Raw genomic sequence first — 26,575 nt, 5'->3', positions numbered from 1 at the left:
CTAGCAAGTGGAATCGGAGTGTAGGGAGTAGGGTGGCTTGGTGCTGACACAATCTTATTTGAAATCTGAGAACAGGTTGGGGTACCCTTGGGAAGTTGCAGGGGAGAAAGATAGATAACGCTCAGACCTTAAGGCCTTTGGCCATAGCCAGCCATCTTTTATGATGGTAGCAGTTACCAAACTCTAGTGATTATCGTCTTTATGATTAGGGAAGCCTGGGCTAGGGTGGAGTGAGACTAGAGAGAGTGAAGGCAATTGGTTCAACCACCCCCTTAAAGTTTATTAAAAACCCTTGAGCTGTCTCAGACTTGTGCGTTATTGAGGCCCAAAAGAAGATACAGGTTTCAATAGGCTGATAGCAACCAATATGCCAAAAGGTAAAGGAGGCCGGCATTGACCAAAATGGAAACATGTGGTGTAAGGAACTCATGGTGGCAACAGTAAAGACAAATGCAAGTGATCACAGTTCAAGGGTGTTTATTAAACTGTAAATGCAGGGTGGAAAAACGCCTAACCTAAATCTAAGATGGGAGCAAGCTTCGACCATCAAAATGAAAAATAAGGCAGTTCTTGTGGCGTCTTGTGAAAGTAAAAGGCCTATACTAAAACAATAACCTATTGCCAAATCCTTACAACTAATTACAAAAAGTGTGGGATAGGGTTTTGAATAAAGCAAGAAGTGTTCACAAATAATAAGTCAGGATGTGATTGCCAGGGGTCTTCCTTCCCCACGTTTTGAGCACGGGACAAGGCGGATCTCCTGAGCACAGCACACACTCGAGCTTTCCCAGCACGAGTCGACCGTTCCGTACCGGCTATCAGGTTCTTCAATGGTTAAGTCTCTTTGCAATAAAAAGCCTCTTGCCTTCGAGGGCATGATGGAGTTCCTTTCCAAATGGACTTTGGGTGATGACTTTTCACCCCTGGATCTCCCTCGGTCGGGCTACTACCCAAATGACAAGGGGGACAATTCACCTCCCCTGATCTTGCAATACTTCTTGTTTTCGTGAATCGTAATGTCTTTTCAAACCGTTCCTCAGGATTCACCCCTGTTTGTCGGCCTCCCTCTTCCGGGTTCACTCTGGCCACCTCTTGCAAAACAGTTCACTGAGGACATCCCTCGGTCGGGTACACTCCTGTCAACACACTGTTCATAGGGGCTTTAGGCCTTGGCCCTTTTCGTTCTCATCCTTCTGCTGTGTTCACTCTTGTCAAGCTTTACAACACACAGTCCATGTGCTAATTTCACCAAGCGGTATTAATTTCCCTTCCCTTTCCTTCATAATCATCTGTAGGTCAGAGACTCAACGGTACAGAGGATTTTACAAGACCCCTGTATGACTTCTTTGACCTCTTTTCGCTCTTTCAAAGGCCTTCTGGTTATGGTAGTTTCTACCATTGGGCAATCGCCCAGAGTTTCCTGTGTGAGCACCCATGTGGTGCTGGACTCCTCTGTTGCTGGTTTCCCCCTTTTCCATCAATAGTATCTTTAAGCTTTTCATAGTTCAAATTAGCCGTTGGCTACTTTTCGTTCAACACAGTTCGGTTTCTTATCGACTCTCCCCTCGACTCACCATCTGTGATGAACTGCTCAGCTTTCTTTCTCCTTTGAGTCCAGGTTTGTACCACAGATACAAGTGTCTCTCCCCGGATTGATTATCAGCGGAGTAGGGGCTTGTGTACTGTAGACACCTGCTGCAACACACGCTGGCTATTGTTTGCGCTTTTATGATTACTTCTGTGGAGGATTCACAGGCCTTGGTTGGAAAGGGCAAGGTCGCTTCTTTCTTTGTCACCCCCTCAGTATGTGGCGTCTTTCTCCTCCTCTTGATCTGCCGTGCTGAGTTAGCTCTCACGTCATGCTGTCTGCCGTGCTCGTTCTGTGCTCTTGTGCTATACCATTTATCCCTGCGGGGAAAGGAGAGGGCTGTAGGGTGTGAGATTTCGGTCAATTACCTGACCCTTCCAGACTCTTATGTTGGGACATGTCAGGTGAATTTAGCATTAATCCATTGACTGTCACGGTGTAAGGAAGGGTTCAGGTGGAAAAGGAGGGCGGTAGAGTTTGAGTATCCTACAGGGTAGGATGGAGAAAAAGTGTTGTACGAGATTAGAGCCCTTGTACTAGGGTTTTGGGTAAACTCTGGAGAGTGAGAATGGTAGGATTTGTGGAATGGACGAAAATGATCAGAGTTTTTATCATGACCGGAACAGGGGGGTTTGTGGGAATGGTAGTGTGTTGTCAATGCAGTATACTGGGGATTCGGGAAAGAATAATCAAAGGGACATGAAGAAATATGACGGTGTATTCGGGTATGTAACAGACGGGTATTCTGGGAGGTGTAGTTTCTCATGGCACTGGAGTTTGGGTTCTTAAAGGGTTTACTATAGACGGATGGTTTGTTGGCTTTGGCTAAGGGAGATTCATTGGGACGAAGGGGGTAGATCTGGAGCAGCCTACAAAAGGTTCATGGACTTCACCCTCCTCACCTTCTCTCCTGGTATAATACCACGTCTCCCCTGATTATTTCCCCAAGCACAACCCTGGGCTCCCATACCAGGTGATCCTCCCTTGCTCGTCCACCCCCAGGGTTGGTTCTGAGACCGCCAGTCTTTCCCTGGTCACCTGAATAAGGGATTCCCGAGGTCTACTTAGGGAGAATACCCTCTGGTTTCTCACAGTGGGTAGCGGAGGTAATGTGATACTGGGACATGAATTTTGACAGAATTTGAATCAGATCATGCAACAAGAAAATTGTTATTTTGGAATGATTTGTTATAAAGGACAGCAGTGCGGATTAAATATTTGTAATCTTTCTGCTGCTGGCCAGACCTGTGGAGTTACTCACGGCTCCCTTCTTTCTCTGCTGCTGTCAATCGCTATTTAACTACTGCATTATCTGTTGGTCAAATTGGCGTGATATTTCATCATTAGGCAGATGACGCATTTTGTGTTTAAAATATCTGAAACGGCTGGAAACGCAGAAGCCCGTTTCCAATCAGTTTTTAACTTGGTTGAACTAAGAATGTAGCAAAACTGGCTTAGCTTAAACCAGTCAAACTGAATTCTTGCTAGCTTGCTCTGATCCGCTTAGATTATGCCCAAATCTTTGTAGCACAAGTCTCTTAAAATAGCTGCCATTGGCAAAGTTACATTTTTGACTCTGCTGTTCGATGATATGATGTCCATGCTACTCCAAGCCAATCCGGTGCTTAATACATCTTTGTATTATTTGATGCGCTGAGGCAGATAAGCTCCTTTTTATCCTCCAAAAACCTTGCTCTGGCTGTTATCGGTGCAAAGTAATGCCCTCTTGTTGGGTGCAAACCAAGTTCTTCAAATCCTTCTTAATTCTGCAGCTCCCATTGTGACCAATACTGCAGAGATGGGGCACATCTTCCCAGTACTTAGGAAACTGCACTGGCTACTTGTTGAGGAAAGGGTGACATTTAAAGCTTTGACCCAGGTACATAAAACCTTGTTTGGCAAACCGCCTGCCTATGTGGCAGACTTGATTTGTTAAGCATTCAAGAGGTTTGGGGTCTTTCTTTCAAGTCCAGGCGACATCCCTTTGGATTTCTTTGCTGCCCCAACTATGCGTTTTGAGCTCACCATTGCCTACCAGGAAAAAAACTGATTGCTTTTAGTATTTTCTTTTCTTTCTTTCTAGCACTTGTATACCCATTGGGTGCATAGCGCAGATATAAGTACATGAAATGACCCTCTCAAGGGAATGGGGACCCCTCTTAACCTGTTATGGGGAAAGGGGCTTACCTGGGTTTTCATCAAAGCCAGTCCAGAGGTGCGGTGTTAGTTTTGGAGGGCCTTCATCCCTTGCACTTGTGCCTGCTTGAATAAAATGAGTACCTTTTCTTGCCGAAAGCCTGTACTGCTGAATTTCTCTTCTGTCCCGCGTGCTACAACATCCAGCATGCCTAATGGTGGAAATCTTGCAAGCTGCCTGCTCGGGAGCACTCCGGTAGAATGGGTCTAAAAGATTCACTAGTGACTGAACAAAGCGGATCAAGAGTGGTCTGTGTGAAACTGAATGTCTTTTAGTGGTAGGCGGCAATGTTCCCTCTAATTATTTTTCTCTATGTGCGGAACTGGTTGGCTGTTGTGTGCACATTATTTTCCATGTGCCCAACTGACTAATGAGGTAAGCTACTTTGTGAGCTACCGTTGCAGAAGAGAGTTTTGAAAGGAATTTCCTCTTTCCAGCCACTGCAATTCTTTACAAATCTTACACTTTTTCCAAACAGATAGGCTAAAATAAAATATGTTCTATGTGATTATAGAGAAAACTCATCAACCAGTCCAACACTTCAATATCTGCCACTGTACACTGCAAACGTACTTCTGTGCAGAGAAAAATGTATGTTTTATGCCACTGAAAAATCATTCATTTATTACAAAAGACAAATATCTGCTGTCATAACTGATGTGGCTGTCAAGAAATTCAGACAGAATACAACATTTGCCAATGGATTAATGGCAATTAAATGCAATGTGTAAAAAACATGCTGATGGGAGTTCAAGTGCCACTTTAAGTAATTCAAGGGCCAGGAGAACATGCTTTTAATAATGTGTAATGATGCTAATTGCACCAGAATATGAGGATCAAAAATTCCTGTGCCTCTGCTTACTATCCACATTGCGTTCTCCTGTGGGTAGTGATAATACCAGCCTTACAGCTAAGAGACATATGCAACATCCATTTTTACTCCCTAAAAAAGGAAAATGTGCCTAACAAAAATGAGAAACAATGAACATATCATTGCTACAAACCCACAAAGCTCCAGAGATATTTTTTCGAATTAGTGACCAGTAGAGCAATGCCATAGGAAGGAACTCTAATATTAATGCATGATCTCAAGAGGAATTTTAAGGTGACAGAACATCTTTTAATGAGCAGAAAGTATCCCTATTGGCAAAGCTAATTACATTTTTAATCCCCGAAAAATCATTTGACTCCAAGTAGGGAGCATAATCTGATTAGAGTCCTGCTTGTACCTTACATAGGAAGTGAAATGGCAGGGCACATAATAAAGTGTATAGTTTTGCCCATCCTTCCCCACCACAGCCTAGATCCAATTAAACAAGAGCCTTACTGAAGAAAATCACATGTATATGCCTTTTTAAGTTAATAACATCTATCTATCTATCTAGGTTCTTATATTGCGCCACTAACCCAAAGGCCTCAGGGCGCTCACAGAAGAGAGAGAGAGAGCAGACAACAGACAACAATGACAAACAAGTAGAACAAAAAAGACAGTGACCAAGGGAGGCCCGTCATCACACAGGCCAATCATCATGAAGAGAAATGACAGAAGGAAAACCAGATATCAGACTGCAGGGTCGGAAAAGTTAAGAGTGTCCTAACCTTTATCAAACAAGAAGGTCTTTAGTTGCTTCTTAAAGGTAACCACAGAGTCGCTGTTAGCAAAATAGCTAGGGAGTGAATTCCATAGAGCCGGAGCCCAAGAATCAAAACTAACACCGCCAAATCTTTTCAGGGCAAATGGTGGTTGAGCCAAGATGATGTTACTGTTAGAGCGCAAAGAACGGGTAACTTGCTTCTTTCTGAGCCTAGCTGTAAGATAAGATGGTGCTTGACCGAACAGACATTTAAAGACTATGGATAAACCTTTATGATCTAGGCGCTGTTTAACTGGCAGCCAATGCAGGCTACACCTAGCATCGGAAATGTGCATATTACGCTTATGGCCCATTACAGCCCGAACTGCACTGTTTTGAATAATCTGCATGGTTTTCACGTTGGCCTGCGAAGTACCTATCATCAGACTATTATAATAGTCCAGCTTGCAGTTTACAATGGCAGCTGCGATCAAGACAAGATTTTCTTTCGACAGAAACGGACAAATCTGCCATAAGAGCTGGATATAATAGTAGCAGGAAGATTTAAGGTAATTGACCTGACGGGTGAAGGATAACTGAGGGTCAAAAAAGACCCCTAGAGTTTTTACAGATTTAGAAACAGCAATGACGTGTTAGCCTATCAGGAAGTTGTCATACTTTGTATCAAGTTTCTTTAATCTCTGCTGGGTGCCTAATATCAACAGCTCAGTCTTAGCGTTGTTAAGGGCTAATGAGTTAAATGCCATCCACTTCTGGATTTCAGCAAAGATAGCATTAATATGTTCTGCATCTTTTAAGTACTCACCAGTAAGTTGGACAACAATCTGCGTGTCATCGGCATAGTTGGCAAAATAACATCAATTCATTAGAGATACAATTGATTGAGCGCTTTCTTCTGTAACTATGGATCCCTCTTCTGTAATTCTTTATGATCAGTTAAATAAGATGCAGGGAGCTGCTAGAGACAATACACACAGAACACATGGTTATATTGAAAAGTCCTCAGCAGCTGAGCATAGAAAGAAAACAAAGGTGCTGTTGTCCAGACGGTTACTAGAATTTCCTATCCTTTAGCAAACAAGCAACACATTTCCTTCAGTGTACTGCCGAAACGTCTGCCTTGATTTTTGAAATGTGCTGCTTTGTTAATCACCCGCAAGGAGTTGATGACCTGTGCTCTTCCACCCATACCCTTTCCCGACCCCTGTGCTAGCCTCCAATACTAGTTGATAGAGCAATGTAAAAAGTGAAGAATTGTAGCAGTAAACACTCACTGGGATATTTGCAGACCCACAATACTTTGTAAGCAAGGCATTTTTAATGCCTCAACATATTATGTCCATTGTAAGAATGTCATGACTCTGCATGTACAGGGGGGTGTGGCTAACTAGCCATGGAGTAGGACGTGCTCTGGTGCAGCCGCTCCTGGTGATCCGACGGCGATCCATGTAAACGCACCTAAACTGAGCTATGAGTTCCTGAAAATAATAGCAAAGACGTCGGAAGGTGTGCCCCGCGACCACAGCAAACGACGAGCAAATTGGAGTAAGCGTGCCCAAGAAATCGGCTTTTCTACGAGTGAGCTGGTGGGCACGTAGTCCAACAAAATGGCGGACAACAAAGACATCGGGACCCCCGACTGCTTGAATCATGGAGATGGGCTGTAAGCAGAGAGCGGAGAGCTCGCTCAACACGGGGCGCCCGTAGGAGCATCGTTTATTTAAATGCACTCTGCGGCAAGCCTGTGAGTGGCGAATTGAATAGAAACTGTAGCGCGGGTAGGGCTCCCCCGAGAGTTCCATCGGTGGGAGCTGGCTGCGCGAGGCTGATGCGGCCGGGCGCCCGGAATTGGAATCAGGTGGAGCGGCCATCCGAACGCTTCCTTGTGCGGAGAACAAGCGGCGCGCACCTGGACTACAGGATACATTGTAGCGGGAACGCGAGGTAACATTAACAGCGGATGCCAGGAGTGAGATGTTGGGAGTTCGGGACGGCCGCGCGGAAGTCGGAGGCACGTGTGAGGCGAGCTGCAGGACAGGGTATCGTGGCTCAGCAGAAAGGGCAGCTGATGCAACTGGCGGCTGCTCATTAATAACAGCAGCAGCTGATAACGGTGGAAATGAGCGCCTGGTAGCAGCGGCCACTGGAGGACACAGTAACAGACCACTGGGCTGGCTCTGTTGGAGGTGCTTTGTGCCCCTAGAGACAAAAAGTAGTACAATACTGGGAGCTGTGGGCACTCTGGGGGGGCGGAAGATAAGCAGGTGACCCCAGCGGAGTCCAAGAGCCAAAAAGTGGACGCCACCATAGAGAGGCACGGCATATAGGGTTGATTTAAGCTGATGTTGATGGAAGAGAGACTGCTGCGGATGCAGACAGCGGTGTGAAGAGTGCAAAGGGCCTGGAAGCTAGGGGATCACGAAAAGGGAAAAGAGTGGTCTCCAAGACGCAGCAAGACAACTTGAAACGTGGGAGGGCACAACCCACTCTGAGAAGTAGCCCAACAAACACAAGCTTATACTCGGGCTCCTCTGGGACAGTTGCCCTTGATCTGGAGTGATGCACTGGTGCTGCATGAAAACAGGGGAGCAGGATCGACACACCTGAGGCCAAGCAACCTCAGACACATAACTGAGGCCGCAAGATGGCAGGGCGAGGGGCCATAAGCAAGAACAAGAACAAACAATCCACAATGGAAACATTCGCCAAGATGCAACTATCTCCAGCGGCCACAGTGCCTAAGGGCGCGACGGCACCGGCAGAGAGCACCGTAGCGATGGAAAACCATCAGATTTTGGCTGCTATCACAGAGCTGAGAGACTCATGGGGGACAGCGATGGCAGACCTGCGCACTTCACTGGAGGCCAAGATAGACGCAGTAGGCATTGACGTTGCCTTGCTACGACAGGATGTCAGGGCATTGGCGGAGAGAACGAGCAGCCTGGAAAGTGCAGTGAAAACCAACTCGGATACTAGCGCCAACCATGCAAAGGATGTTCATATATTAAAGCAGCACGTAGCTAACCTGGAGAACTGTGCGGAGGAAGCGGAAGGGAGAGCAAGAAGTAACAACATCCGCGTGATCGGCCTATCGGAGGGTGAGGAAGGCCAAGACCCTACAAACTACGTTGAGAACCTACTTTTACAAGCAATAGGGGCTGGAAAACTTTCGCAAGGATTGGCCGTGGAGCGTGCACATAGAGCCCTTATGAGGAAGCCAAATCCACGAACCCCCCCGCCCCACCTCTGGGCAATAATCGCTAAAATATTGAACTACAGGGATCGTGAGAAGATTTTGGAGTTCTTCCGCAAAGGTGGGACGATCGAAAGGGCTTTGTGCACCATCACGGCATATCCGGATTATACAATGTTGGTCCAGAGGCAGCGGTACAGTTATGTGGCAATCAAAAGGAGGTTGCGCATGGTGGGAATAAAATACATGCCGCTGTACCCTGCGAAATTGAAAGTGCTGTACAAAAGCAAGATGTTTTTTTTTTTTTACACCCCCGAGGAAGCGACAACATGGCTAGATCTTCAGGGTTGTCCGGAACGAAATGCGGAGCAAACTCGAGAGGAACAAGATAAGTGATGGGGACATTGCATGTATGTTGATGTGATGCAAAGCGGGTACCCCAGTAGGAAGACTGATGGTGTTTATGAGTAAAGGGTGCGACTGAGCAAGGTTGATATTTAGCGGGGAGACCATTGACTTGGGCGAACACAAAAGACTCTAATATAGTGGCACGTATACATGCGCAAAATGTACAGCAAAGTGTGTTTGAATTATAGCAAATGGGAGCGGCAGGACGCAAGCACCCTACCCCCTGCCCGAGTAATAATAGTAGTTGTAGCGGGTTAGCCACTAGGGCGGCCTCACCCTGCAAAGCTTCGAGTACAGGCGGGAGCCAGAAAGAGCTAGATGCGGGGGCGCCTGAGATCCAGGGATGGAGCTGGGCAACAGTTGGGGGGGGGGGGGGTGGGGGGAATGTTGGGGATGAGAGGTGGGGTCGGGGGGAGGGGAATGGGAAGTTGGGTGAATTGGGTGAGTTGGGGAAGGGAAGGGTGCTGGGGGGGCGGGAGGGAGGGGTGTTTGGGGTGTTGTTAGATGGGGGAAGTTTGAACCGGGGAACGAGCCTATATAGGAACAGAAATGAGAACTGGACTGCACTGATGGGGGGGGGGGGGGGGTGGGAACTATATCAAGCCATGGGGGACCTTACGATAATCACATGGAATGTCAGGGGCCTCAACAGTTATTTAAAAAGAAATAAGGGTATGTTATACCTGCGCAGACAAAAGATAGATATTGCGCTGCTACAGGAGACTCATCTGACACGGGAAAAACTGGCAACGGTCATGAAAAAATGGAAAGGGGTCGTAGTGGGCTCGACATATTCTGCCTACGCTAGAGGAGTGCTCATCTGGGTGGCACCGCATGTCCCCTTTCACATGTTGCAGGAAACTGCGGAAGCGGATGGGAGAATGGTCATACTGAGGGGATTGGTGGAGAATAGGGAGATAAGTATTTTGAATACATACGCACCCAATCAGAATACGGCAACATATTTCAGAATCTTGAGTACTAACCTTAGCATGTGTATGGGAAGTGCGGTGATCTGGGGTGGAGATTTTAACTGTGTACTGAACCCCAGGGTGGACAGATCAGATTGGAAACTGCATAGACCTGCCCCGGCGGCAAGAGCGCTGCAAACTCTGCTACACAACTTTAGTCTGGCGGATGTGTGGAGAATGAAGCACCCCCATGAAAGACAGTACTCTCACTATTCTGCCCCACAACAGTTGTATACGAGGCTGGACTATGTCTTTGCCACGTCTGACATAATGATGGAAACGATGCAGGCAGAAAACAAAGCGAGGGTCTTGTCAGACCACTCGCCTCCTGGTTGTTGGCTGGCAATACCGCCCCCCAAGAGCGAGGATCCCAACATGGCGGCTCCGGGCAGAGGCGCTTAAAGATCCCCTTTTTAGAGAAGATATAAGGGAGGAGATCACAAACTACTTCGAGGTGAATACGGGTAGCGTGGACTCAGCGAGCACGCTATGGGAAGCTTTTAAGGTAGTGTTACGGGGCGTAGCCATAGCAAAATCTAAAAGCCTGCAAGGGGGAATCCTTACCGATCTACATGAAGCTGAAAGGGAGCTGGAAAAAGCGCAGAGAGAGAATGAGGATACTGGAATAAATACGGAGCTGATACTTAAATTCCAACAGACATGTGCGGAGCATTGGGATAGGCTGTGCAACCTAAATTATAAGAAATATATAGAGAGACAGCATGCGGGAGGAGATAAAACGGGAAGGCTTCTGGCATGGTTCTACAAGAGCGAAACCCCCAGACCCACCATTAGGACAAAAACAAGAGAAGATGGCAGTGTAGCTGACACCCAGGAGGGAGTTAATCAGGAGTTTGCAAATTACTATAGGGAACTATATGGGGATGTGGAGAGGAGCAGTTATGAGGAAATAAAAGAAACACTAGAAGACATAGGTCTGCCTACAATAAGTGCTGAAGAAAAAGAGGAACTGGATGCACCGATTACCTTAGAGGAATTAGAAGATGTGGTGAGACAGCTACCTACTAGTAAGGCCCCAGGGGCGGACGGTTTTCCAAGTGAATTTTATAAAGTGTATAAAACAGAAGTGCTCCCCCCGATGCTAGATATGCTAAACGAAGCGTTTGAGACGGGACGGCTGCCAGAGTCGCTTAAAGAAGCAATTATAATACCGCTTCCTAAGCCCAACAGACCTGAACGTAGCTGTGGCTCCTACAGACCGCTATCAATGCTGAATCAGGACAGCAAGATACTGACAGCTGTCTTGGCAAGCAGACTACGAAGAGTCATAGGCAAACTAATACACCCTGATCAGACAGGCTATGTTCCGAATAGGAACATAACCCATAACCACAGGTGACTCCATCGGGTTGTCAAATGGGCGAGCAAGAACGAGGGGTAAATGGCAATAGTGTCTCTAGACGCAGTCAAGGCCTTTGATTCTGTCAAGTGGCCATGGCTGCTGGCAGCCCTGGCGGGCTATGGGATGGGGCCGGGATACATAAAATGGGCAAAGATGCTATATAGTGAGCCGTTGGTCAGAGTCAAAACGGGAGCCGTGATTTCTGAGAGATGGCGACTAGGCAGAGGTACTAGACAAGGGTGCCCATGGTCCCCTATGTTATACATATTGGCTCTAGAGCCTTTGGCTATATACCTCAGACAACAGTATGATACTATAGGCATCGAGGTGGGAGAGGAGCGACACTTCATCTCCTTGTATGCAGATGATTTGCTGCTGTACCTGAAGTACCCGGAGGAGAATCTCCAGTACATCCTGGAGGTTATGGATAGGTATGCGGGGCTGTCTGGCATAGCGGTGAACCCTCAGAAGTCTCATCTTCCCGCTAGGCAGCTATAAGGGGATCCCTATCGGGCAGCTGCCGGTGCTGCAAGCTCCCTGGGCTGTTAGACTTTTCGGTACCTTGGGATAGATGTGTACCATAGGTTGAAGAAGAACATAGGAATAACACTGAGGTAGCTATAGCGAAAATTGAAAAGAGTATGACATTTTGGGCGAAGCTACCACTGGCGATGATGGGGCATAGTGCAATGCTCAAGATGGTGGTTTTGCCCAGGCTTCTGCATTATTTTGTGAACATCCCATACCACATACCTGGGAAGTTTTTCACCAGGCTGAACGGCATGTGCAGGGATTTCCTGTGGCAGGGCACCAGGAATAGGGTGGCACGATGGAAGTTGCAGAACTTTTACGAAAAAGGAGGGATAAGGCTCCCTAACTATGAGGTCTACTATGTGGCGAGCCAACTGCAATACATTGCTAAATGGCTCTCGGACGACGCGACCCCCGAATTCAGGTTGTTTAGGGCAGATTGTGCCCCATTTTATTTAAAAGAAATGATTTGGTTGCCCAAGACAGAAATGAAAGCGCGCCCCGAGATGATGATGTTTGGATGGAGGATCTGGCGCCGAGCGTGCCGGATGATGGGAAACCCAACCCCATGCTCCCCGCAGATACCACTTGTTGCGCTGGCTGGAGGAGAGGTGCAGCTACGAATGACAATTGGGAACCACTGGGAATCGGTGGGTTTGGTAACCATGGGAGATGTCTGGCGAGAGGGGACCATCATAAATTTTGAAGAGCTGGGTGAGGAAGTAGGACTACACGTGGGTCAGTATATTACATACCATAGATTGATGCGGGAAATCAAGAAAACGTGGCCTGAAACGGTACTCGAAGTAGAGCCAGATGGTACCGTAGACACAATATACGATATAACGGAGGGAGGGCACGTGATTTCTAGATTATACTAAATGATTATGTCCAAGGTTGGGAAAGAACCAACGCAACTAAGATTAGACTGGGAAGCTGAGGTGGGAGCCCCGATAGAGGATGGGATGTGGGAAAGGGCCCTGTGGTATCATAAGAAGGTGTCAAACGCCAGGTTGAAACAGATACAATTCTACATTACGCACAGGGCTTATATGACACCCCTGAAGATATCAAGGTTTGAAAACACTGGTAGACAAGCATGTCCCAAATGTGATGAAGAACAGGCTGATATGGTACATATGTTCTGGTCCTGTCCGGTGATTGAGCGCTTTTGGAGCGAAGTAGCGGGGAAACTAGAGGAAAAAGGGGTTACTATTGTTATAAACTCAGCCTGGGCCTGCTTACTGGGGGGGTACCCTAGGTCGCAGAAACTGAAGCATGTCAACAAACTGAAGGATTTAGCATATGTGCTTGCAAAAAAAGAGGATTGCCATGGGTTGGAAGGCTTGTCATAGGCCACGGGTGGAGATGTGGTGGAATGAGTTGCAGAAGTGGGCGGAAGCGGAGACAATGGTATGGCAGGAGTCAAGTAACATAGGGGGAGAAGAAGAGGTGGGAACCCTGATGGTATGGAAATCGCTGGTAGCGGAACTGTTTGGAACGTTACCAGATCCGGCGGAATCCACCGAATACCAAACCCCACCACGCGGTGCGGATACAGAGTGAATAGGATTAATAGGCTCGTAAGGGGGGTGGGACAAAGGGAGCAGTAATCAAACTGTGTAATGAACAATGAGAAATTGTATTATCGATATTTGCACTGCATATTTGGTTTGTATTGGTTTTGTTTGTTGAAAATGCAATAAAATTGTTTAAAAAAAAAAAGACTCTGCATGTACACAATTCTTTCGTAATGCATACAAGATTGTTGTCAACATACCCCACCCATATATCATTGTGTAGGATTACACAAGTGCTCAGTGAAAGCTTTTTTGTATAGAAGCGAGTTATCATATAATGTGTGAAGGTCTATGCCCAAAGGAACTATGGACACTTGGAAACGATGCAGATTGTGTGAGAAACATTCTCCTGTCTGAATATCTGGTGACCTGATACTACGGACGAGTAATCCCAGGCATAGTCCATACCCACTATCCCTTGTAGGCTAAGTAAAGGATATTGCAATATTGCTCTCTACTTGTAGGGTAATGTTAGTAATGCTAAAATAAGACGGTGATCATCACATTTGTCTTCTCAAAATCTTTAGAGGACAAATTAATATTTGAGTTTTATAATGCGTTAACTTGCAAGGGGGCCACTTCAAAGCACTTGCGTGACATATGTTAAAAAAAAGAGGAAGTATGGGATGAGGTTACACATCAAAGTAGCTTGCTTACTTACAATCAGTATCCATTATTTGAGCTGGTAGTTCGATTATATAGTGTGGGTGGCGCTTTTGCTAAGGCGCAATGAGTAACAGAAATGTTGGCGCGTGAACGTTATTCATGTTACAACAAACATAACACAAGTGGATGTAGCTACACGTCTGCTAACCTTTCGCAGAGCCAAGAGAGAAAGAGTCAGGGTTGTCCAGTAGTATCTTAATGTGTTCTGGGGCCGAAGTTGGAGTCATACGGTAAAAGTGTGAGAGTCGGGTTTAGGAGTCATGGGTGGGGAGGGAACATTATTTGGTTATTTGGTTACTGTGTGCAGGCATATCTTGGTTAGATTCTTCTGTTCACGGAGACAGTTTTCAATATTCGTTTTTAACCTCTTGTGTGTGTATTTTGCCGTTAGGGATTTTAGGTGTTTACGTTCACCCTTGCATAGTAGTGTAATGCAAATGAGCAGAATATCAAGACTAGTTGCTTAATTTAAAAGAAAGACAATTTTAGGTAATTGCTGTGGCTTGTGCCTTTATTTAATCTTTTTGAATAGGTGAGAACTGTCTATGTGCACTGCTAAAAATCTTCTTAGCGGCACCCAGAAGGAAGCTGGGCAAGCGCACATGCGCACATCTTAGAGGGAACATTGGTAGGCGGAGCATAGGATTGTGCGTCCAGAACAGGCCGTGGAGTGAGCGGGACAATGCATTGGTGTACTGATAAGGCGAGTGTCCTATTAGGTTAGGATACGGAGGTAGGTAAGTCAGTGGTCGAAGTGTACAAAAAGAAGTAGTGGAGCTATGTTCCCTGCTGGCTTGCACCCACTCCCCACAAACCCCATCACCTTGTCCCCTCCCACACACAGTACACCCCCCCAAACACTTGCACCTGCTGTTAAGGGAACGTTCAGTGCAGTGCACTGAAAGTGCAAGTTTCAACTTCTTCCTAAACTTTTATTTTAATACGAAAACATTCCGGAACGGTTTCTTTTTAAAATAAAAGTATAGGAGCTGTAAAGGGTAATTTAAAAAAGTACAGGAGCACCGCTTCCAACCGCTCCCACTCACTTCGACCACTGAGGTAAGCATGGGTTTACTTTTGTATCCAATGGCAGCATCCGGTGAGGAGAACATGATACAAATGTGTGGGAGCGCCAGGTTCAAACGGATGTGGCCCGGTAAGAGAATTTTCCCATAGGAGGGCTATGAAGCAGTCATGTGATTAGGATACCACATTTTACCAGCCTGGCTTGCAGGTGGAGGCAATCTTTGCAAGCAGGCCAAATGAATCGGCTGTGAGGAGCTTGTGCTTGCAGGACACCCCACTGCTGGTCATGTGGGGGCCAAATTCTACAGGCCACGCTTCAATGTGGATCCCAATAATTGGTTCCTTTTTCAGTAACTGATACTGGTGAAGATACCACATAACCTTCCTGTTCTAGTCTAGTCACTATACAAATGACTATACTGTTTGAAAATGATTTCCTTTTCTTTTCCCCCTGCAGGGTGCCATGACTCCTGGAATCCCCATTTTCAGTCCAATGATGCCCTATGGTACAGGATTGACACCTCAGCCTGTCCAAAACACCAATAGCCTTTCCTTACTGGAGGAGCAGCAGCGGCAACAGCAGCAACAACAGGTCCAGCAATCCACATCTCAGCAAGTAACACAGGGGCTTACGGGACAAACGCCACAGCTTTTTCATTCGCAGGCTCTTACTACTACTGCCCCGTTACCGGGGACCACACCTTTGTACCCATCACCAATGACTCCTATGACCCCAATTACCCCAGCAACACCTGCATCTGAAAGCTCTGGAATTGTACCACAACTACAGTAAGTTACTGTGACTATCTTTCATTCACTGGCAGTGTACATGCTAATTCTTAGTTTTGAAATGCTTTGATTGGCTGGTTTGAGGAATTCAAAATGGTTTGCAGGCATTGCTAGCTGTTTCCAGATGGTCTTGTTTTAGCAGTTCTTCAACCTGAGCTCCCTTCTCTGGGCCATAAGTATGCAACTTTTTATCTTTGCTGCTAGTGTTATTTTGGGTTTTCTACCAATCTGCTACTGCCATTTGCATGTTCTCTGGATGCTACTGGATCCACATGAAAAGCGGTTTGGGTTTTAGTAGAGACGGGGGGGAATATAATCTAGCTTTGCTGTTTTGTTGATGGGTGCACAGCAGAATTTCCTGTGTTCGGCGAGTTTTGTGCACTTAAAGTTTGAGGTGGCCTGGGCTGGAACTGTTACACAAGGTTGATAGTTTTGTGTTTTTTGAGGTGTGCCATCTGAATGACTTGGCCAATGTGCTAAATAAAAAATGGCAACGTTTGACTTTGCATCGGATAGGGACGGATTTAGCACCTTGATGCCTTTACTGGTCGTGTTCGCTCTTTATTAAGTTAGAGTACAATACAATAGGGAGTACAGACCCCCAATGGACATTCATTGTATCATGCTAAACCCCTTTGCATAAATCCTAGTTGGGAAACATGAGTCGGAATCGTATTGGATGTACAAAAGGGAGAAGTATTAGTGGCTTTATAGGATACTGGGAGTTATGAGTCGGAACTTTGGCCAGTGCTTGATGCTCAGCCTGTGTCTGGTACCAGATTGGTGACACGACTTGGCCCCCTTCACTGTTTGCCTGGGCAGAGGTTGCCCTAGGAGCCTAGATTATTGCAAGAGTTGAGGTCCTGTAACTGATCTTCCAGTCTGCTTTGGATGCTGAAGTAAGGTGAGATGGGAGGCGATTGGGCTAGGTTTAGTTCCGGCATAGGTACACCCAAGGGGAGAGAACAGTGGTTGTAGTTTCCATTCAGTAAAACGCACACCTGGATGAAAAAAATGAAAAACAAACAAAGCCTCTGCTCGCTGAAAATAAAAATGGCCACTGTGAAACCTGAAGGTGTCCCACCTGCTAGTCCCCGGGGATCTGTCATGCAGGTGGCCAGGACACGGCCATCGCTTTTGGATCCAGTTCCTGGGGGTCGACCAGTGCATGAGAAGGTGAGGGCTATTCGGGGAGTGGAAGTGGGACACCGGATGGCGAGATGTGGTTTCCCCTTCCCTGTAACACTTTTACCCCATCCTAGGAACTCAACCCTCCCACCCCCCACCCTCTTTTCCCAACACAAACATTTCATCACAGACGGCTCACTACAAGAGAAAACGGACTAACACCCAAACCGCATACCTGACATGTCCCAAAAGAATGGTCAGGCAGGGTCGGGCAATTACTGCTGATCATTACACACACACGACTTCCATTACACTTCCCCTCGCCGATAAAAGGCAGAGCACAAAAGCACACTCTGGGCAAGGCAAATCACACGAGGAAGCAGCAGTTCCAAGATGGCAGTTTAATAGAAGGCGAAAGACGGCAAAATCTTGCAAGGAGGGAAGTGTCCCTGACCTTTTCCATGAAAGACTGTTACTTTCATGAACCTTCGAGAATAGGAAAGGTAAGACCAGGAATCGAGGCTGAAGAATCCTGCATTGTGTGTCGGAGGTACCCAGGGCTCTCCTACGTCGAAAGTCACGGCGGGGAGAATCATTTGCCGCCGTGGTACTGTCCTTGGCTCCTACAACAAAGCGGCGCCAGTGAAGTCAGCACAGCCGGTGAGTTGGTGAGACTGATACCAGACTGGTCACTGGTCTGTGTTGAAACCAAGGTTGCAAGCGGCAACATTGTATAATGAAAGCTGAAGAGAACAGTTTATGAAGCGTATGTGTCAAGCGACACAAACACAATTAAATAGCAGGTGAGTGATTGAACTTTGAAGCCAAGATACGATATCGTAGACAGTGGTCCGGCATCACGTGGATGCTCGTTCGAAAGTCTCTGTAAGGTATCCAGCTGAAAGGTGGCAAATGTGAAGAGTGATAATTAACTGTGAAATGGAAGTGGTCCTACAACAGGTCAAGCAAAACCCTGTGCACATTCGAAAATCTTCGATAGTTGATGAGTTGAATAGAGGTTGAATTGAGGTTGGTCCGAGCACGGCAGAGGGAGACGATTTGAACATTGTATTAAGAGATCTGAGTCGGACAGAGGGGATCCGAGATCTGAGCCCGGCTGAGGTGGATCCGGGGTGAACCGTGAGTCACCCGAGAAAGAACATCGGATGTGTTAGGGAGAATTCTCATTTCTGTGCTAATTCCCTTCAACCTTAGAGACCCCCAGCTCTTTTGCTGGACTTTAGGACTTTTTATTTTCATCCTGGAGTGAGCAAGACCTTTTTCTCACACTCATGTATTTTTGATCTGACTTGGACTCCATTTTTGGAGTCTGACAAACTCCATAGTTATCCATGTTTGTATTGTGACACACAGCACCTTCAGTGCAGTGTCACAGAGAAGTCCTTTGGATTTCTCATAGAGTTTAAATACCTTCTCTTGGGTGAAGTACTGTACCCAAGAGTAATAAAGTGAAATTAACTTTAATTACCTGTTTTTCCTATCTACATCTAGTACACCCCATCTTATGTGGAAGTACTGGGGGGTTTACTTATTAGCCTCCTTTTCCTACTTACTCATGTAACATTTTTTGTTACCCTCACTACTTTTAATGGCTGGCGGCAGTGGTTTAATTTTCCTACCATTGTGTGTTTCTACTGCAGGCTGGATCCTCAGCTGCAGTAGTGCACCCATGGGTGCCCATTTTGTCAAAATGGGCTGGTCTTCTTTTTTCGCCATTTCTTGCGTGTGAGATCTTTCTTGGGTTTTACTCTGCACGCCAAACCAAGTTTAACCCTTTTGTTCATTTTGCCTTTGGCGGGCTTCAATGCTGAAACTCGCCTCTGGCTCCAGTGTGTCTGGCAGGGCAGGAAGCGAGGGGGGTGCCCGAAACTCCCTGTCCTTAGTCTCCTTGGTTACCTGAATGCACCCAGTGCTGATGGGCTGGCTGGTTCTCTTTGCAGGACAGCTACCCTCCTGTGTGACAGCTAGGCTGTGCATGAATGGGAGAAACCTGCATAAAAGGTGAGGCTTCTTGAACTGAAGGCAGTCGACCACTGGACGAAACATCCGACGAAGGAACCTTGAAGAGCAGTTTGCTGCACCCTCCTGGACCGTTAAATTGCCCGGTGAAGCCCTGCTGCAGTGCTGAAACTCCAATTCTGAATCGACTAGAGAAGCCCCGGAACGGACAACTTCTTCCCTTGTGTTGGTGGGACCAACTAACCCCAAAACTAACTTTGCTGGAGGACCTTCCCCAACTGGCTGTATTTCTTTGCTGCTGCTGGAACCAAGTGCCACGGGTCGAGAAATACATAGTAGAGTGCATCGTCTTTAAGCCGGACCAGAGCTCCAGGAGGAAACCGATAACCCTCCCAAAGCAGGACAACCCAAGCCAGAGTCACCTCACCAAGGTGCCGGACCCCAAGAAGAAAGGGAAGCCCATCAAATGTGCAAGATCCGCGGTGGTGCTATTTACCGGTAGCTGAAACCACGAAGTACCGCTGAACTGAAAAGAGCCCGTAGCCGCCGACCTTCAAACTGCAGTGCAGGAGTCCTCCAGACGTCCTCCCTTTTGTCCCCATGACTGAGGCCCAGGAACCCAGGATCTGCAAGACTGAAACCAGAACAGAAGCCTGCTGGATCCTCTTCAAAACTAAGGTATGGTGCTGACTAAGAGTACTTACCCCTGGTTGTCTGTAGCTTGCATGTTCTCACTGGAGACTTGCAGTAGCTGCTTTTTGCAGAGTTGATCTCAGCTCTGTCTTTCACAAGCCTAACAGCTTGTGGCCTCACAGTGATTAGTTTTCTACAAACTCTCTAAAACATTGTGCAAGACTTTTATGCTATCTAAAGAAGTGCCTCCTCTCCATAGACATTGTTCAAATTGACTTTGCCTGTCCTGGCTCCCTGCAGACTCTTCTCACCCATTGACTTTGATTCTAACTGTCCCTCATAGGTGGTGCATAAGTTTAACTTGTATTGCTGGGAAAAATCTAATCTAGAATTCATTGGGAGATCGAAAAGTATTCACATGCTCTTAAAAACCTGTTAACCTTTTTCCTTCCCAAACCTTTTCCTTTTCCACAACCTCAGAATTTTATCAAGTACAAAAGTGATATATAAATGCAAATACTGTCCTAGTAATGTAAGTCCCCTTGGTGTAGGAAGTGTGAATGAAGCATCTCTAAAGAGTATCTACTTGCCGATCTAAAATCTGAGGAAGTGTTATGAAATGTATTTTGATTGTTGCATATTGCCCTTTTTAAAGAAGGCTTATTTAAAACTGACAGTTAAATAAAACATTATTTTACTAGAACGCCTTGAGAGTAAGTGCTATTTGTATACTTGTATTTGTGGATTTCAATGTCAACAGCTCTACAGCTCATATTTACCCCTCTTGAGATATCTGGCTGTTCAGTCACTCTACCAACTTCTGTAGCACAGAGCTATACCAATGGTTGGGTTACCTAATACCAAGAGGACAAGACTGGTGTAGTCTCCCAGAGGGTTACTGCATACCATCTTGCCTAACAGGATGCATAAATAATTTACGAACATTGTGTTGCAAGGATCTGAGCCCGGCTGAGGGGATCAAAGGTGAATAGTGAATCACCTAAGAAATTGAGTACTTGTGAAAATGTAAAGAGGAAAATGACGTATTGTTTGTTTATCGGATCAGGACCTCTGAATGAAGAGACTTTGAAAGGCAAAGAAACTTGGGCACGGAAGGCCCTGATGCTAATGATTGAACTGTATCCTTATGCTAGAGAAGCCAGAGACTGTGCTAGTTCGAGTGTACCGCCTTGTCCCATGCTGAAAACATCGGGAAGGGAGGCCGACCTCCTGAACATCCTGTCCTCATTTTGTGAAAACGTATTTCTTTTTCATAACATTGTTTCCCACACTATTTGTATTTAGAGGTAAGGATTGGCAATAGATTTATTAGTATAGGCCCTTTTATTTTGACAAGACACTACTAGGGCTGTGTTATTATTATTTGATAATTGTACCTTGCTACCATCTGTAGATTTAGGATTAGATCAGTGTTTTCCCTTTTTTTGAAGATCAATGGACACCCTTGAACTGTGGTCACTTGTGTCGGTCTTACTGTTGATACCATGCCTTCCTTACACCACAGAAGACCACACCCCAAGTTTCAGGGTCTTCGCAAGTCAATTTAGTTGTATTACTCACCTGCCAGTACTCCTAGGTGGGAAAGTGCATGTCCCCCTTGGAGGGGGGAAAGTAGCCTGAGAGTATCCTGGTGACTCTGTACTGGAAGATCTGTTCAAGCCTGACAAGGTCACTACGGTACAGAGGAAAAGCTCTGCTACCTCAGACCCTCATCAAACAGGCAAGCACAGCTCTGGCAATAGTTACTCCAGCAGTATTGATGTAGAAAGTGCCAGAATGCCTGGTAAAGTAGCATAATCTATACCCATCTGTTACTATTGCTGCTTCTTCAGAGTTCTCCAGTGAGAATAGCCAACAAGGCCCCTTCACAAAAAAGAAAGTCTCACTCCTGTCAGAGTTTGGTACCGGTCTCAGAAAAGACACTAAGAAAGAGTATCGAAGGAGAAACATAGTGAACTCATTTTAGTTCCAAGTGACCATTTGGAGTCTGTAAACCTTATTGTTTTATTCTGAGGATTTAGATACAAGCAAGTATTTTATATTTCCGGCAGAACTGTCCAGTACTGCCCTTAGATCGCAAACTCTGAATTTTTTGCCTAGCTTTTGTTTGAGGGAATGTTCATTTCTGTGCTAATTTCCTTCTCCTTAGAGACCCTCAGCTCTTTTGATGGACTTGGGGCTTGTGACTTTTTCCACCTCAGTGAGTAGGACCTTTTTCTCTCTCATGTGTTTTTCCTGATGTGTTTTTCCTGACTAGGATTTGTGTTTTACTTTTTGAGTCTGACAAACTCCATAGGCATCTGCTTTTGGTATAGTGAGACAAAGCAGTACCGTTCCCAAGAATAGTAAGATGATCCCTGTCTTACTTTTCTCTTTGTGGGACCAGCACACACCCCCCCCTATGTCGAGCACTGGAGGATGTTACTTAGTAATTCCTTATCCCACTTCTCATATAAAATATTTTGTTAGACTAACCTACATTAAATGGCTGGTGGCATTTTTACTACCAGTGTGCATGTTTACTGCTGGCTGAGCCCTCTGCTGCAGTACAGCACCCACTCTTCTTTTTTTGCCATTTTCTGTATTTTCATTTCTTCAGGGCTTTTACTCTGTTAGTTGATGCAGGTTTGAGTCCTTTGTGTGTTTTTCCTTTTGGTGGGTGAAGCCCGCCCAGGCTCCAGTGTGTCTGGAAAGGCAGGAAGTGATGTAGAGTCCCGAAACTTCCCTGTCATTTGTCTCTAGGTTTGCCTGAGTGAAACCACTCCTGATTGGCCGGCTGGCTGTCCTGAAAGCACAGCCACTCTGTTGTAAAATGGACAGCATAGGCTGCGAATTAATGGGAGATCGCATAAAAAGCGAGGTTTTTGGAACTAGAGGCAGCGTCGACCACTGGAGAGGAACATCCAAAGAAGACGTGACGAGATGCCAGCAGCACACCCCTGGACCGTGAAGTGCCCGGTAAAGCCCTGCAGTTATGCTGACCCTATTTTCATATTGACTGGGAAGACCTGTACGAGACTACTTCCTCCCTTGGGCTGGTGGGACCAACTACCCTCAAGACAAGCTTCCATTTGGTGCAACCCCCGACTTGCTGTGCCTCACCAGAGCTGCAGAAGCCCAATGCCAGTGGTCCTGTGACCATTGACGAGTGCATCGTCTTGCATAGTCCGAAACGGGCCAAATCTTCGTGGGCATCCCGAGGACCATACAGCGACAGGAAATCTTGATCCAGAGTCCCTTCACCAGAGTCCAGGACCAACGGTGCAAGCTTCTTCCAACCGGAGATATTTGTTCTTCATTGACTGCGAGGAAAAGGTGCCAAAACATTGAGGTGCCGTTGAAACAAAGGAAATCCGTAGCTGAGGAGTCTCTCTCCCGAGTACTGCCGCAGGAGCCCTCTAGAGGTCCTTCCTTTCGCCACCACGACCAAGGTCCAGAAACAAGGGTCTGCCAAGCTGTAGCAAGGAGGAATGCAGCTGGCCATTTTTTTACTGTGGGGCTTGGGGTGTTCACCTTTTAGCCATAAGTTGTGCTTTTTTTCCGCTTTACTGTTGATACCAACTCTCCTGCACTGGCCTGAACAGCTACCTCACTTGAGTTACTGTGATTTCTGCTGAACTTACTAACTTTGTCAAGACTTTACCTAAGAAGAAGTGCATCAGAACTATTGACTTTGTCCATTAACTTTGGCAGTCGTGGCTCCCTAAAGGCACCCTTCTAATCCTACTGGCTTTGGCAGTACTTGTTCCCTCATAGATTATAATTGTGGACATTATTATTGCTGGGATTATTGCTGGGATAAAAGTTCCTCTGCCTCCCTTTGTGAGATTGTAATTGTTTTACACTGTGAAAAGTATGTTCTAAATCTGATTCTAACCTTTCCTTCCTTTACAACTCAATAACTGAATTGGTAACTGAAAATAAGTGCAATACGACCTTAACTGAAGTCGCATCCATGTGCTGGAAAATGTATTGGCATAAAGTATTTACCAACTTTTATTGTCTTTTTAAAAACTGAATCCAAACTTTGAATGTTACTAGTATATGAAGCTTTTTAAAGAATGTTTATTTAAATCTTGTGTATACTATAAATAAATATGTATGTATAACTTTAAGTGTGTAAGTGTTTCTTGGCTACTTGTATTTCAATTGTACAGCTCTACAGCTCCCGTTACCCCTCTTAAAATAAGCCTGGCTGCTCAGTCACACTACCAACTTGTGTAGTACAGGCCTATATTAAAAGGTGGGTTACCTAATACCAAGCAGATAAGTCTTGTGTATTCCTGACCAGTTTGACTGCACTTATTCTTACCCAACAGCTTTTCTCATGAGAATCAAGAGGTCCCGCTTTGTGGTCTTGACTACATTTTCAAGCACCTATAACTGTAGTGTTTATCATTTACAATCCTTGGCCCGTTTCGGTTCCTATGCACTTGCTGCCCGATAGGGTGGATTTATTGAAATCCCCTGCTGTCAGAAGTGGATCAAGCTGAACCCTCCACTATGGCTAAGGAATTAACGGCAGCTGTCTTGTAGACCCTGCTTTCAGAGCCCTTTTAAAAAATGTTGCCTCAAAGGATAGAATTGGGGCTGCCTATAGATCTTTATTCTCTGGAAGATGTAGTGCCTGGCCTCTGAGTAATACACAAAAGGTGTTGAATGGCATAGATACAGACACCGATGAGAAACAGGAGTCCATATCCCCTTCAAAAAAGATCTTTGCAACACTGTCTCTAGGTAATCTGGAACATTGTTATGTTTATTTGGCTGGTAGATGGTTCTGCATATCCAATTTAGCCATTTTCCTTTGGTTTATGCATGGAAACCTGTCATATATGCTCTCTATATGATAGGATCTGCGTTGAGCGTTCTTTTTGGAAGTTGGCAGTACAGCTGACCTTACCGGGTGTCCGGTTAGGAAGTTAGGTTGTCTATGCAAGCAAAATTAGTAGACATATTACCTATGTTTTGAAGTGATATGCAAAGTGCTAATAAAGATTTAATTCCTTAAAGTGCTATTCATGCATTTGCGTGCAAGTATACTAGGTGACTTTACCTAGTATGGGAAGTGAGTTTTTAGCATTTTACCAAACCAAAGCAGAACCATGGAATTTTCCTACCTGCTGGCACTTTCCCTGCTTTCCATTTAACTGGCATCTCAAATTTCTTGACGCTGTATTTATATTGCCAAAAAAGCAGTACCCCTACGAAAGATGCTGTGATTCTAGATGTATCTAAAACCAAACCAAAATATTTCCATGCAACCTCACAATTACTTGTTTTACTGGAAAAGGTAAATGGTTTGTTTCTGTTAAATGAAGTTAACTCTTTTTGTCGAAGTGTCATCACTCCTTTCCCGTCGATGACCTCTCCCCATTTAGCCTGGGGACTGCAGCTGCTACCTGATCCTAAACCTCGGGGTGGCTATATGAGGGAGGATCACATGGGGGGAGGTGGGAGACAACGTCCAAGAGAATATCATGGCGCCATTGGATGAGACCAGGTATCCCCCTTCTTTTGAGGATACCCCCGCCCTCCCTAATGCCTTAATAGCATACTGTTACACCTACCCTCTTCCACCTAGGAAAGATGCTGAACTTATTCTAATGAGAACTGTATGCAAGACCTCACCATTTGACTTGCCCTCTGGAATTAATGAACATTCTCAGCCTCTACCTACAAGTCATCTACAACTGACTTACCTTTAAAGAACAATTATCCAAACTTTACCTGTAGAACTTCAAGAATGGACTTTCATTCCTGTAACTACCGGAACACTGCAACGAGGAGGAAGAACGGAGTAATGCAGATCGAGGAAGACCGGCTGCGCTCTAGTTGTTGCAAGCACATACCTGTGACCAGGAGATTTAAATGAGCGTAGCCGCTAAATGAGGCACGCTGCTGGAGACAGAAATCAAGCTGCTTCTCTCTGAACGAGCCGGGAGACCGTGAAGCTGGTGAAAAGGCTGTGAAGCGAATCGGCTCAGGAAGCAGAGACAGGGAAGATGACTGCTAGAGGAAACGCGCTGCCGGAACGCCAGAAGCCAACAGAGGGTTCCTGGGCGTTTACAGGTGTTTGGAGGCAGCCTTAGCCTTATGTGAGCCTGAAGACACAAAGCAGACAAGCCCAGCAGGCACAGCGGAATGAAGAGAAGCCAAGAAATGGATGCAGCAACAGAAGAGGAAATGCCGAACAATTGTTACCGGCTTACCATGGGAGAAGGAGAGTACACCAGCCAGACCCGGGGGAAGGCGGGGCATAGTGGCAGCCATGCCAACACCGAAATTGGTATATGAGAGAGCAAGAGAATATTTAAAGAATTGAAGGAAAACACTAGGCTTTCCAGTTTGTGAGTGTATGCGGTACACATGTGAAAAAGCAGAAACAAGAGAGATGTGCAGAGCCCATCTGAGAAAAGCCCTGGCAGGGAAGCACACCAGGCAATTGTAAGGACGACATATATAAGCGAAGACCCTGGCCGGAGAGCGTACCAGGCAGTGGCAAGTGGTGTGCATCTAAAAAAGCCCTCCCTGGCAGAAGAGGATACTAGGCAGTTGCAAGTGTGTGCATAAAAGAAAGCCCTAGTAGGGAAATACTCCAGGCATAGAGAATTTGAACATTGTGTAGGAAAATACCTAACTTAGAAAGCCGTATCAGGATTAACAAACAGCTTTGCTGATCACTGGAAGAGGAGTGGAAACCTGGCAGGAGAGTGCACCGGGTAGCCTAACAAGACAAAGACAGAGAGCCTAGTTGTTTTGTAGATTTGATCAAGAGAAACTGAAGGAACTGACAATGTTGAATAATCAACCAAGGGAACAGAAATCCAGGGTTAGGGAACCACCATCTGGAACAAGGAACTCTATCTTGTTGGAACCTTTATGTTGGAGGTAAGCATTTTCCTT

At 45.9% G+C, this 26,575-nt stretch overlaps 1 protein-coding gene across 1 annotated transcript in view; it reads left to right on the top strand.

The window, feature by feature from the left end:
- Positions 1 to 26,575, top strand: part of TBP (TATA-box binding protein) — a 519,691-nt gene that overhangs the window by 231,024 nt on the left and 262,092 nt on the right. Inside the window, exon 3 of the mRNA XM_069606902.1 lies at positions 15,576 to 15,907. Coding sequence (XP_069463003.1) covers positions 15,576 to 15,907 — 332 coding nt within the window. The remainder of the gene's footprint in view (positions 1 to 15,575; positions 15,908 to 26,575) is intronic.

This window comes from Ambystoma mexicanum, chromosome 4p (assembly GCF_040938575.1).
Source record: "Ambystoma mexicanum isolate Mex_15411 chromosome 4p, UKY_AmexF1_1, whole genome shotgun sequence".
NCBI lineage: Eukaryota > Metazoa > Chordata > Amphibia > Caudata > Ambystomatidae > Ambystoma > Ambystoma mexicanum.
Note: the sequence above shows the minus strand (reverse complement) of the source record. Positions and strands in the feature narration are given on the sequence as shown.